Source organism: Mus musculus, chromosome 7, assembly GCF_000001635.26.
Source record: "Mus musculus strain C57BL/6J chromosome 7, GRCm38.p6 C57BL/6J".
NCBI lineage: Eukaryota > Metazoa > Chordata > Mammalia > Rodentia > Muridae > Mus > Mus musculus.
Genome location: NC_000073.6, coordinates 105,084,252 through 105,098,876, shown reverse-complemented (window position 1 = coordinate 105,098,876; position 14,625 = coordinate 105,084,252). Strand labels below are relative to the sequence as shown.

The 14,625-nt window shown below is 39.0% G+C and overlaps 1 protein-coding gene and 1 pseudogene across 1 annotated transcript; one reads left to right on the top strand and one right to left on the bottom strand.

Annotated features, from left to right (window-relative positions):
* On the top strand, window positions 7,483-8,175 carry Olfr680-ps1 (olfactory receptor 680, pseudogene 1; annotated as a pseudogene).
* On the bottom strand, window positions 12,212-13,159 carry Olfr679 (olfactory receptor 679). The gene has a single exon (NM_147044.1). It carries the CDS (start codon window positions 13,157-13,159, stop codon window positions 12,212-12,214), a length of 948 nt encoding a protein of 315 aa, NP_667255.1.
* Between the last annotated feature and the right edge of the window lie 1,466 nt (window positions 13,160-14,625).

Below are 14,625 nucleotides of genomic sequence, written 5' to 3'. Positions count from 1 at the left end.
GTAACTTAAAAAGTATGCATAATCTCTGCTCCTGAGTGATACCCCATTCCCACTGGAAGCAGTATACTTCAGCTTATGTCATACCCAGTCAACTCCAGGGAGACTATGTATGACTTTAAAGCAAAAATCTCCTGATTGCTATTTATTGATTAATTTACATTAGATGTGTCTCTGTATCTTCAGATAGGCAGGACCCTGTGGGAGCAACATTCAAAACCTATGCCTTTCCAGCCTCAGGAGAATGGCTATTACACAGATAACAGTTTAATAAAAGCATCCAGATACCAAAGCTACAATTACAGAACCACTGAGAAGTAGAGTAGCCATGCATTGTCTCCAAGCAATGGGGTAGTCCTATCTGCTCTCCAAAGACACTTAGTAAGTAATACAGGAAGTGTGCATCAGAAAACCAAGTTCAAGTGATTGTGAAGTTTGTCCTTTCCCTTTGTTATTTATTTCAGGAGGTTATTACATTCTTGTGAATGTACATGATTATGATGAGAATAGTTTGTGTCAGAAGAACTTGAGCAGCCAGGGTATGGGACATCTGAACTCATAGGAAATGTCTGTATTCTTTTTCACTGACAGAAACAAAAAGAAAGAAAAAAAAAAACTCTCATCTTCTCTTTTGTCTTTATGTGCTTTGATCCTCCTAAGAAAGGTGGCAGTTTGGAGCTGAGACTAAAGGATGGACCATCTAGAGACTGTCATATCCGGGGATCCATCCCATAATTAGCCTCCAAACGATGACACCATTGCATACACTAGCAAGCGTTGGCTGAAAGGACCCTGATTTAGCTGTCTCTTGTGAGACTAGGCCGGGGCCTAGCAAACACGTAAGTGGATGCTCACAGTTAGCTATTGGATGGATCACAGGGCCCCTAATGGAGGAGCTAGAGAAAGTATCCAAGGAGCTAAAGAGATCTGCAATCCTGTAGGTGCAACAACATTATGAACTAAGTAGTATCCCGGAGCTCTTGACTCTAGCTGCATATGTATCAAAAGATGGCCTAATCGGCCATCACTGGAAAGAGAGGCCCATTGGACACGCAAACTTTATATGCCCTAGTACATGGGAATGCCAGGGCCAAAAAATGGGAATGGGTGGGTAGGGAAGTGGGGGGGAGGATATGGGGGACTTTTGGGATAGCATTCTAAATGTAATTGAGGAAAATACATAATAATAAAAAATATTTTAAAAAAAGAAAGGTGGCTAACTTGATATGATGGTATGTGTCTGGTCTTATTGTAGCTTGTTATGCTATGTTTGGTTGATGTCCCTGGGAGTACTTCTCTTTTGTGAGGGAAGTTGGTGGGGGTGGATCTCTGGTAAAGGAATGGTAGATGGGAGAGACTGGGAGGAGGGAAGGGAGGGTAAACTCTGGTCAGAATGTAATATATGACAGCAGAACTTTTAAAAGGGAAAAAGGAAAGGTGGCCAAGAAGTATAGATTCACAGAGAGAAATGGAACTATAGAAAAGAAATTTATAATTGTTTTTTTTTTTAGTTTTTTACTACATATTTTCTTCATTTACATTTCAAATGCTACCCTGAAAGTCCCCTACACCCTCCCCCCACCCTGCTTCCCAACCCATCCACTCCTGCTTCCTGGCCCTGGCATTCCCCTGTACTGGGGTATATAATCTTCATAAGACCTAGAACCTTTCCTCCCAATGATGGCTGACTAGCCCATCTTCTACTACATATGCAGGTGGAATCATGAGCTCTGGGGGGTACTGGTTCATGTTGTTGTTCCTCCTATAGGGTTGCAGACCCCTTCAGCTCCTTGGGTACTTTCTCTAGCTCCTCCATTGGGAGCCCTGTGTTCCATCCAATAGATGACTGTGAGCATCCACTTCTGTATTTGCCAGGTACTGGCATAGCCTCACAAGAGACAGCTATGTCATGGTCCTTTCACCAAAATCTTGCTGGCACATGCAATAATGTCTGGGTTTGGTGGCTCTTTATGGGATGGATCCCCTGGTGGGGCAGAGAACTCACATGATATGCATTCACTGATAAGTGGATATTAGCCCAGAAACTTAGAATACCCAAGATACAATTTGCAAAACACATGAAACTCATGAAGAAGGAAGAGCAAAGTGTGTATACTTTGTTCCTCCTTAGAATGGGGAACAAAATACCCATTGAGGCAGTTACAGAGACAAAGTTTGGAGCTGAGATGGAAGGAAGGACCATCCAGAAATCTATAATTCTGAAAAGGCTGGAAGAAGGGAAAGAAGAGGAGGAGGAAAGAGAGGAGGAGGAGGAGGAAGAGGAGGAGGACGGAGAGACAGAGACAGAGAGAGAGACAGAGACAGAGATAGAGAGATTATTTTGGAAGGCTAGAGATCAGTCAGAATTGTGCATATATAACTTAGAATAGCTGGCAATATATCTGAAACTGATCAGAAAACCTTTGTGGGAAGTCTGTTGTATGGGAAGTCTGTTGTATGTATTCAAGATAAAAAAGGGACATCTCTAAAGTTTAACTGGGAATATGTTTGCATCCTATATGATAGACACCCCTAAGAGCATTCCTCAAATCCAGATATAAGAGGTGAGTTTGCCCTTCCAGAGGAGAGCATGGCCTAACAACTTCACCTCTTATGAAAATAAAGTGAGATCATTATCTCACATTATATGGTAAAGACAGTGAGATTCCTTTAGTTATTTCTTACATTAAGGGTCTTATATCTTATCTATTGTCTGATATTTTCACAGAAAATGAAGATATTATTTTTGGTCCTTACCAAATACACAAAAGTATTGGTGCTCCTGGTTTTTTTTTTTTTTTTTGTATTCATTTTCTCTTTTCAATCATTTTATGCTTTTTTTCTCACTAGTAATTATTATTATTTTTATTAATGTAGTTCTTTGACACTTTGCCATTACTCTTTCCATCCTCTTTTATCTACCTTTCCACAGAGCAAGTCCCTCCCCTCCCTATTTCTCCTTTTCCCAGATATACGATTTTTGGTTTTGTTGTGTGATATATTTAATGAGGCCCATCTGTGTGACTGCTGAGCTGGGGCTGTCCTTTGAAACCTAGCACAGCCATCAGCAGGCACACAGATGAAGGCAATGGTCCCCTAGGTATCTCCTCTGTCTATGCTTTGTTGTTGATAGGTCCCTTCTTATCTAGATCTAGTGTGCTGTCTGTAGTTGTTAAGAGTTGTGTTTGCACTGGCTCTGTGTTGGCCAGAGGGTATCCTTTATCATCCCTTCTCTCTCTATTCTGGCTCATACATGTACATTTCTGTACCTTCTTCTACAATGCTCCCTGACTTTGATGATATCAAAGTCTTGTTTAGGGCTGAGTATTAGCCATCTGTCATTTATTCCATGGACCACATGCAGCTTCAAGTCTCTTCTTCCATCACAGTTATTAGAAAGTAGGGCTTCTTTTTTTTATTAACATTTTTAAAAATTAGGTATTTATGTCATTTACATTTCCAATGCTATCCCAAAAGTCCCCCTCACGCTCCCCCACCCACTCCCCCACCCACCCACTCCCACTTCTTGGCCCTGGCATTCCCCAGTACTGAAGCATATAAGTTTGCACAACCAATGGGCCTCTCTTTCCACTGATGGCCGACTAGGCCATCTTCTGATATATATGCAGCTAGAGGCACGATCTCTGGGGTGTGTGTGTGTGGGGGGGGGAGTAATGGTTATTTCATATTGTTGTTTCACCTATAGGATTGTAGATCCCTTTAGCCTCTTGGTAACTTTCTCTAGCTTCTCCATTGGGGGCGCTGTGATCCATCCAATAGTTGACTGTGAGCATCCACTTCCGTGTTCGCTAGGCCTCAGCATAGTCTCACAAGAGACAGCTATATCTGGGTCCTTTCAGCAAAATCTTGCTAGTGTGTGCAATCGTGTCAGAGTTTGGAGGCTGATTATGGGATGGATACCCAGATATGGCAGTCTCTAGATGGTCCATCCTTTCGTCTCAGCTCCAAACATTGTCTATGTATCTCCTTCCATGGGTGTTTTGTTCCCAATTCTAAGAAGGGGCAAATTGTCCACACTTTGGTCTTCATTCTTCTTGAGTTTCATGTGTTTAGCAAATTGTATCTTATATCTTGGGTATTCTAAGTTTCTGGGCTAATATCCACTTATCAGTGAGTATATATTGTGTGAGTTCCTTTGTGATTGGGTTACCTCACTCAGGATGATGCCCTCCAGGTCCATCCATTTGCCTAGGAATTTCATAAATTCATTCTTTTTAATAGCTGAGTAGTACTCCATAGTGCAAATGTACAACAATTTCTGTATCCATTCCTCTGCTGAGGGGCATCTGGGTTCTTTCCAGCTTCTGGCTATTATAAATAAGACTTCTAAAAACATAGTGGAGCATGTGTCCTTCTTACTGGTTGGAACATCTTCTGGATATATGCCCGGGAGAGGTATTGCTGGATCCTCTGGTAGTACTATATCCAATTTTCTGAGGAACCGCCAGACTGATTTCCCGAGTGGTTGTACAAGCTTTCAATCCCACCAACAATGGAGGAGTGTTTCTCTTTCTCCACATCCTTGCGATCATCTGCTGTCACATGAATTTTTGATCTTAGCCATTCTGACTTGTGTGAGGTGGAATCTCAGGGTTGTTTTGATTTGCATTTCCCTGATGATTAAGGATGTTGAACATTTTTTCAGGTGCTTCTCAGCCATTCGGTATTACTTAGGTGAGAGAATTCTTTGTTTAGTTCTGAGCCCCATTTTTTAATGGGGTTGTTTGATTTTCTGGAGTCCACCTTCTTCAGTTCTTTATATATAGTGGATATTAGTCCCCTATCTGATTTAGGATAGGTAAAGATCCTTTCCCAATCTGTTGGTGGCCTTTTTTGTCTTATTGATGGTGTCTTTTGCCTTGCAGAAGCTTTGCAATTTTATGAGGTCCCATTTGTCTGAAAGAAGAGCTTTTTGATTAAAAATAATAGTTGTAGCTGTCTATGGGTATAAGCATGTATTTTAGAAGGTAATTCGGTGCTACATCAGTTTATTAAAACAACAGAATTAAGTTCCCATCTCATCCTAAGGCCTCCCTGTCATGGGTTTTCCAGTGAGGTTAATGCCATGTATGGATTATTGACTATGGAGTGGACCACAAATGCAGAGAATGGTGAGTTACCTCCATAGCAGTAATGATACTATTGTACAAGTGGTCAAATCCTGTTTGTCAGGATGGTATCACAGTTTGTAGAATTCAAATTGACTTCCCACCCTAGCAGCCTACACAGTATATTCTGACACTATGAAAGGTATCAGGTAAGGAGGAGGCTTCTATTTTAGTTCTGCCGTGTCTTTGTATCTTGGTGCAGAGTATGTTTCACCACTAAATGATGTTTCATATTCTCTGCTTCATTCACATTTTTCTTGAGTGTTAAGTAGCAGTTATAGTAACCTTTAGTATGAAAAAATGTGGAGATAATTAAGAATATAGCATATTTGTCAAATTTATGGTACTCTCAATGGTCAGTCAGGTCTCTATATCTGCAAAGGGGTTATTGAATGCCTATCTTCAACCAGTTGGCTAGTATGTTTCTTTATGATATAATAAAAAGATGATATTCTGCTTATAACATCTTATAAATCAATGTAAGTATGGATAGCAAAGTTTGATTAATATATTATAGCAACATACCTGACCATTTTAGGACCACAAGGGAGAAAAGAGAAGAGAGAGGTTTCAGTGATAAGCAAGAAATCACTTTTCCAAAAAGCGAAGATAGGGCAGTTAGGAATTAATTTTGGGGGACAAAAGGACTCATTATATGGGAAAGGACTGCTACATGTGAATCTCAGAGTGATTTACCCTCTAAGTGTGGTTGCATCTGAGTGCAAGCAATGAGCTTTATCTGGGCTGAGAACTTATATGGAGGAATTATTATTTTCACATAAAATTATGAGTGCTAATGGAAGTTATGTCATCAGGAATATGTGGGGTCCAAGTATAATGGAAATGGACTTACATTTATTTTGTTGATGAAACAGTAGAGTATTTGAATTCTTGCCTGTTTCTTCTCAGCTATTTTCAGCTCTACCTGCTATCATGGTATCTCCCAACAACACAGGGGTTCAGGTGACAGAGTTTCTGATGATCTGCTTTCCTGGAATGCAGGACACACAGCACTGGCTATCCATCATCTTGGCTCCCCTGTTGGTTTTGGCTCTTGCAGCAAACTTTGTGCTGTTATTCACCATCCATCAGGAGGCATCTCTGCATGAGCCCATGTACTATCTGCTTGCCATCCTCTCTGTGCTTGATGTCATCCTCTGCCTCACAGTCATCCTCAAGGTCAGACCCTCCCAGCACACTCACTTTTCACCTTCAGTTAGATAGATAGTTCTTTAGATAGTTCTTTGTTCTTTGTGTGAATCCTCTCATTCCTGAAGAAAAAAATGCTCAATGTGTCACTCAACCATTACACCAGATCCTTCTCTCAGCACCAAGCTGTGTCCTCTTCTATTCTTTTCCCGTTTATCTATCTATCTATCTATCTATCTATCTATCTATCTATCTATCTATCTATCTATCCATCCATCCATCTATCTATCTATCTACCTATCTATCTATCTATGTATTTATTTTACAACCCAATATTATCCCTCCTTCCTATTCCCCCCACAGCTCTTCCCCATATTACATATGCCGGGTGGTCTTCATGCATGTGCCTTTTATTCTTAATGCCTACATTTCGAAGCTTCAATAACCTCCTAACTGATAACTATCCCTATTGTCTGTTAGTGATATTTTAAAATCCAAATTTCTCCTCAGTTCAAGAGATACTCTTCTTGACTGAAATTTCCTATTCCTATGTCCAAAAGATCTAGAATTTAGTCACTAAAGTTTAATTGTCTTTGTATGTCATATACTTAGGAAACATCTTGGGGAAGATTTCTCAAAGTACGAAGGGAATAGAGATGTCTTTAATACTTCTGTGACATGTATCCCTAGATGGCAGATGAATACACTGGAATTTGTTAAGAACCAGGGAACTCTACTGAAGATAAGATATGAATAAATGCTTTCACAATAAAAACTTGTTCTCTAGACTTAAAGAAAAGGTATTAACTAAAGTCGGTGGATCAGTGGTTCTCAACCAGTGGGTTGAAACTTCTTTAGTGGGTTGAATGACCCTTTCACAAGGGCAGCATATCAAATATCCTGCATATTAGATATTTACATTATAACTCATAACAGTAGAAAATTACAGTTATGAAGTAGTATGAAAATAATTTTATGATTGATGGTCATCACAACATGAGGGACTGTATTAAAGGGTCACAGAATTAGGAAGGCTGAGAACCACTGCTGTAGATTAACATGGGCATAGAAAGTATTTAAAATTAGGATGCAATCCCAGTGGATTCAGGATTTGGATGGTTTTAATCATATACATATTGAATTTTCTAAGGCTAGATATTTTAGGATGATATTGAATGCACAGAGTTTTTGAGAATGATAATTCTGGCAGGTCCTGCTTATCTTCTGGTTCAACATGAAACCCATCAGCTTTGTGGGCTGCTTCCTGCAGATGTTTGTCATGAATACCTTCCTTCCTATGGAATCCTCTACCTTTCTGGTCATGGCCTATGATCGCTATGTGGCTATCTGCCATCCTTTGTGGTTCCTATCCATCATCAAAAAACAGTTTGTCATTAATGCAGGCATTTTTATTGTTGTCCGCAATCTTCTAGCTACACTGCCCACTCCAGTTCTGGCTGCTAGACTCAATTACTGTGCCAGCAATGTGGTGGAGAACTGCATATGTGCCAATATTTCTGTAGCAAAACTTTCCTGTGGGGACATTCGCCTAAATAAGCTCTATCAATTTGTGAGTGTTTGGTGCCTACTAGGTTCTGATCTGGTCCTCATTTTGCTCTCTTACTGCTTCATCTTGAGGGTTGTTATGTGTCAGCAGTCTGGAGGCACTGTCACCAAGGCCTTGAGTACTTGTGGTTCACATCTCATCCTTATACTCTTCTTCTATACTTTGTTGCTAGTCTTTATCTTCACAAACAAGGCAGGAAAGAAGATACCGTCAGAGGTACCAATTCTTCTTAATGTGCTGCATCATCTCATCCCACCTGCCCTCAATCCCATTGTGTATGGAGTACGAACCCAGGAAATCAAGCAGGGGATTATCAAGCTATTCAAACACTAGTTCTGAGATACATGAGACAAAGAAGAACTTTGTGGAGGGAATTGTGAAAATCTGTCCATATTTTATTGTTGGTTTGATGTGAATAATAAAATAGACAAAATATGTGCATGTTGCTACATTCATCTTGAATTTACAACTTCAGAATTACTGTTACAAGTTTACTTCCACTTTGCTCTATGATATATGCTAAATCAACCTTTAGGGATATATTGTATTCTTCATTCTGAGTGTCTTTGATCATGATGTGTCAATAATGCAGCCATTAAATATGAATTCATCTCCTTCTGTGTATTTTTCAATCTTTATGTTCTAATTAGGCATCATAATTTGTAGGACAGTAATGAAGGGACACTTTGAAAAAGACATGGGGCATATGAATAGAATTTGTAAAACCAGTAAGGTTTCTTTCAATACTCTAGGTTAAAAAATGATTGCTAAATAATCTGGACCAAGGCAGTGAGTGAAAATTGAAGTTATGAGTCACAAGATCTGTAGAGAATTAATAAAGAAAGTAGACATTTCCTCCTGAGTCTAATAAGAAAGTCCCCAGTAGATAAGTAGTTATCTCAGGAATGCTGAACATTCACTCTGCTTTTAGATAATTATGTCACTAGATGATTAATGGGAATAATGTCAATTTCATTCAAGGAGAATTCCATCTTAAACCCCAAATTGTATACTCCTGCTTTCCACCTCCCCCAAATGAAAAATGCATGTAAGCCTACAATTAGAAAAATTGACCAAGTCTGGGTCACTTTTCCAGATTTGAAATACTTCATTAATTGATTATGTGTATAAGGTAGAGCCCTATATATCTGGTCAATTTTGTTCGCTTCCTATATGGTAACAAAACAAATAAATATTGAAATTTCTTCTGTGATCTTCTGGATCACACTAGACCTACTAACTTGTGACTAGAACAGTAATGAAAATGGTAGTATGTATATGGTAGTAATGTAGTAGGTTATTGGTTATTTTGGGTATAGCTGTATATGGTAGTTCTATTTCTAGTTTTTTTTTGGGGGTAGAATATGCAGATTGATTTCCAAAATATCTGCACTAGTTTACTCTTCCACCAAGAATGTATGAGGCTTCCCTTTCACCAGATCCATGCCAGCATTTGTTACCAATATGCTTTTTATGATGTATGATTCCCTAAATCTGGGTCACTTCTGATATGAAATATCTCATTAATTGGTTGTCTGTATAAGATATAGCCATGTGTGTTTGATCAATTTTGTTGACATCCTGTATAATAACAAAACAAATCAATATGAAACTTTTCTGTGATCTTCAGGATCACTGGGGTAATACAGTTCGCATTGCTTAGAAATTTATGTCTCTTTAAGTCATAATTGAGTCTAAAATTGGGTCAAAATCATGTTCACATAATATACACTTTATTATCACATAGGGTACTATAGCTAATAAAAATATCACTCCTACAAATATGAATGTTAGAATGTCTTAATTGAATATATAACTCAACACCAATGAAAATTCTCAAAATAAAAGTAACATCATCTCACCTTACAGCAAAACTAGAATTTTTTCAGATTCCTTCTCACTCTAGTCAGAACAGCCATCATAAAAAGGACAGCTCCAAAGGTTTTAGCAAACAAAAACTGAAATAATTCACTAATATCTATTGAATTTTTCCATCAAGCAAAAATATACAGTCATTGTCAGTAGTGGGTCCATAAATGATGTCTGTAGAGGAGTTTTAATCCAGCAACATGGCTGCTCAGGCAAGGCATCATATCCAAAGTCCTTGTAGGACTATGTGATCTGGCTGGAATGCAGACACACTCTGGAGTACAATATGATCTGCCAGAAATACAGACATGCCATTAATGCACATCTTTAATCCCTAACAATGAAGGTATGGCTAGTTTGTAGAAGGAAACAGCCATGTTTCAAAGTAACATCTAATTGATGGACAGACAAAGTGATAAATCAGAGAAAGGTTTGACAGAATGAGTTAGAGATATATACCCCCAACTCATATGAGAACAGCACAGGAAAAAGAGGCTACTTAAGAGGGGAGAGAGAGAGAGAGAGAGAGAGAGAGAGAGAGAGAGAGAGAGAGAGAGAGAGAGAGAGAGAGAGAGAGAGAGAGAGAGAGAGAGAGAGAGATTGCAGTTTTACTGGAACAGTTTTACAGAGGCAGGTTGCAGAAAGAACAAGGTAGACAAAGGTGAAAACAGAATGAGCCAGAGAATGAGAGGGAGCCACAAGATTAGTACAAGGTCAAGCAGAACAATTTAGGCAGAGCAGCTGGATTAAATCAGTCACTTTGGAAGAGACTAGAAGATTACAGGTCTAGGCCTAGGTATAGTTAGAACTGAGAACGAAATGTTCTGAGCTCAGTCCAAACCATGTATTCCTTCATCTAAGGAAATAAAAGCAACATTTACAGATGTAGATACACAAACACTCCTTAGGCTCACTTGAATTTTGATCTGTATTCGGAAATTCTTTCATTTCCTCTTTCAACTGTCACTGAGGAAACAACATGGGAGGACTCTATGCTTATGGTAAATGAGAAATATAGAGGAGGCTCTTCAGTGTGAATGAAGCCTGTTTCAGGAGAACCAGTCATTTTGTAGACTTTCAGGGCTCTACATGAATTCTGAAACAACTGATTTACTGACTCATGCATCAGATAAGATCCTGAAACTGAATGACACTCCTTATTGTTCTAAGCTGGACATATTCTTTGTAGTTGTGCAAAGACTAGAACAGAGAGCTTGGAGCTCAAACAACTTAGGTTTTTATATGTTTTTTTTCCCCTTTCAACTTATTGCTTGGATGTACAAGTACTTTTTTGTTGTTGTTATTTCTAGAAGGAAAGAAAACCAACCTCTCAAAATTCCTTGGATCCAGACTAACAATCTTTCAGTATTCCTGAGAACTGGATTTGATTATATTTTGCCTAAATATCATCTAACTTCCTCAATAATTGCAAATTTTCATACATCTTTGTATTTCTAATCTGTAATATGAATTCTGCATCAAATTAGCTGATTGAAAAAGTTTTGCCTAGCTAGTAATGGACTGTAATGTATTTATGTTGTATTATGGGGTGTCTTCTGATACATCAATACACATAAGCAGAACACTATACACAGGTCACAGGGTATTTGTGGATTCAAGAAAGGAAGTTCCAAGTGGAGTAGTAATGTGAAGTCATGAAGGAAGCAGCTTGAAGTGATGGCTCCTTCTCCTAAATCCAATAAAATGTACCATGCTACATGTCAGTTCTTCAAAGAGCTCTGGCTTAAGAGCTTTGGCTAATGACAAAGAAGCTTCCCTTGAAAACACAAGGAAGATGTCAGAAAGATGATGGTCTGAGTGGACATCAACAATGCAGACTTGCTTCTGGCTCTAGCCTCTTTCCATCATTGAGAGGTGACCATTAAAACACTCTGCTTCATTGCATAAATGTTCACCTCATTGCATAATTAGATTAATTTTATCAATGAAAATGAGCTTCAGTTGAGGCCACTAATGTATACAGTCACAATAAAAATAAATGTGCAAAAATTATCAATGTAGGAGCAGCTGGGGGTTGTTTTTCTACTTAGTGTTTACATTCTTTGAATTCTTGTACTTCAGATAAAATAGAATATTTATTACTGGAAATTTTAAAAGTCACAGAAATATGTGATGTTTTGTTTGTTTGACTTTTTTTTTTTATTTTCAAGATAGTGTTTCATTCTGTAGCTCTGGCTTTCCTGGCAATCTCTTTGTAGACCAGGCCTACTTTTAACTCAGAGATCCACCTGTCTGTGCCTCCTAAAGGCTAGGGTTAAAGGTAGATGTCACTACATCTGGATGACATAGGGAATTTGTATGTGTGTTTGTTGTGGGTATTGAGTATTTTAGAGGAAGATGAAGCCAGGGATATTATTTTAGAGTTAGTACTTACTTTCCACATTAGAATGTTCTGAGTTAGTGTTTCTAGAAATTTTCTATCAATATAATAAATAATAAATCACTGTATACTAGGAATGTAGAGCTGCAGTTGGCCTGTTTACCACCCCTTTTTCAACAATTTCTTGATTCCTTGCTTAATCTCCTGAGTTCTTACCCCATAAACAATGGGATTAAGGGCAGCAGGGATGACATGGTGGAGGACATTGAGCAAGATTGGCACATCAGAAGAGACCTTCCTCTTAGCTACATGTGTGAGGATAAAAACCAAAAGGATGGTGCTAAAAAACAGAATAAGGATGAAGTGAGAGCCACATGTGCTCAGAGCTTTGGCTACAGCACCCTCTGCCTTGAGTCTCAGCACAGCTCTTAGTATAAGGGTATAAGAGAGGAAGATGAGGAATAGGTCTGATCCCAGCAAAGTCCAGCCTATAGCAAACTGATAAAGACGGTTGACATTGACATCATTACAAGAGAGTCTAGAGACGGACATGTTGGCACAGATGCAGTTCTCAATAACATTTCTCCCACAGTAATGGAGTCGTGCTGAAAGAATGGGGATGGGCAAAGTAATAAGGACATTCCTGACCAGAATGAATGTGGCCGCCTTGACTACAAATTGGTCAGTGATGATGGATGGATATCTCAGTGGGTGACAGATGGCTATATAGCGATCGAAGGCCATGATCATAAATGTGCAAGATTCCATAGCAAGAAAGCTGTTCATGATATACATTTGGAGGAAACAGGCAGGAAAGCCAATGGCTCTGAGGTCAAACCAGAAGATGGCTAGTACCTTGGGGATGACAGTGAGGCAGAGTATGATGTCCAGCATGGAGAGGAGGCTGAGCAGGTAGTACATGGGTTCATGCAGAGAGGCCTCCATCCGGATGGTGATCAGAAGAATAGCATTAGCCCCCATGGCTAGGAGGAAGAGAAGGCTGAGTGGCAGGGAGAGCCAGAGCTGCCAGCTGGGAGACCTGACAAAACAATTTAGGAGGAAGTCTGAAACTCCAGTAGGGTTGGTGTCGTTCTTGTGTGCTGTCATATTTTGTCATATAGTCCTACAACTTTCTTTTAGCAAGCTGTAAAATTAGGATTTAGATAATTAGGTTCTGGCTCTGAATATATGAAGGTAGAGCAAGTGGCTTTAGTTATAAACAATTGTAGCAGGTTATCCAAGTCAACTGAACATATCTGTTTATGTCTCATGCCTTGTTTCTCTGGCACTACTACAACTTTACCAGTGTAGAGCAAGCAAGTACTGAAGCAGCAGGATTTATCTGTACGTTTGATTTCATCTTTGAAAGAGTTAGTATTATCTTTGCAGAAACTAAAATTGAGAAAAGCACTTAGGAAATCATTTTCATGTGCAAGTGAAAAGGTATATTTTTTTCACATATTTTCCACCTATTTTATTTGAAATATTCACACAAACTATCATTCACATTAGTTATGATAGGGTAGTAAAGCAATGTGCAGAGATTGGCACAAAAAGGACTCAGATAAGTGTCTCGAGTTCCCATAGCATTCTAGTCTTTCAAATATATTTACTTTGATTTAATTACATATTTTTATCTACTCTACAATGAAAAGAGTGAATCTCTTTGTCTCAAAAAACCACATTTTTATTTAGTAAGGATGTACCTTAGAACATAGTTGGTTTCTGCTCTATTTCTTAACTCATCAAGCTTTTAGAAGTCCTAACTTCTGGACCAAAGGAGAGTAAATAACTGCAATGCCAGGAGAGCAGTGGGTGTCAATAAACAAGATGAAAGATCACCTGTTCTGACTGCAGTGGTGTGGGAATGATGAAGTTCACTTGTTAAAGTCTTCCGTCCCTGTTCATGTTCATTTCTGCCTTGAATGATCCAGGTACATATTTCTACCCTCCATATTGCTGTAAATCTCTTCTCATTTAGTATTTGCTCATAGAATTCTTTTAGCGTCTAAGGTCACAAAATTGAAAATGAAAGTATCTTCACTTGTGGTTGCTCAGTGGGATTTTGGTGCTAACAAATGAGTGGGCCACTATAAGATTGGGCACAAGGAGTGAGGTGGTGGCACAGGGGTGAATATAGCTGCTTTCCAAGAAAGAGCACAGATTACTTGGAGAGGGCTAAATCTCACACTGGGGAGAAGTGGGAGAAAAAATTGTAAATAATATGAAACAGTGCCCTCACAGACATCAAATATTTCAATATGCTTCCCCCTGCCCCTGGACTGTGAGCAACATCAAAGAGCATTGTAGCTTAGAAAGGTGTGGTATTCCAGGATCTTTCAGGTTATCTCATTGTACAAGTCTGTCTAGGATACAGCAGTGTCTGAAAAAGTGTAAGTGATTCAATGATAATGGAAACTTAATACAGGGCTAGGTGCAGTGGCACACAACTGTAGCTCTAATACTTGGGAGGTTGAGGGAGGAGGGTTTCCCAGTTCAAGGTAAGCCTGGGCTATGGATAGAGACACCCTTATAAACAAAGGAGAAGGCTTAAATTATTATGAGAATGCTAG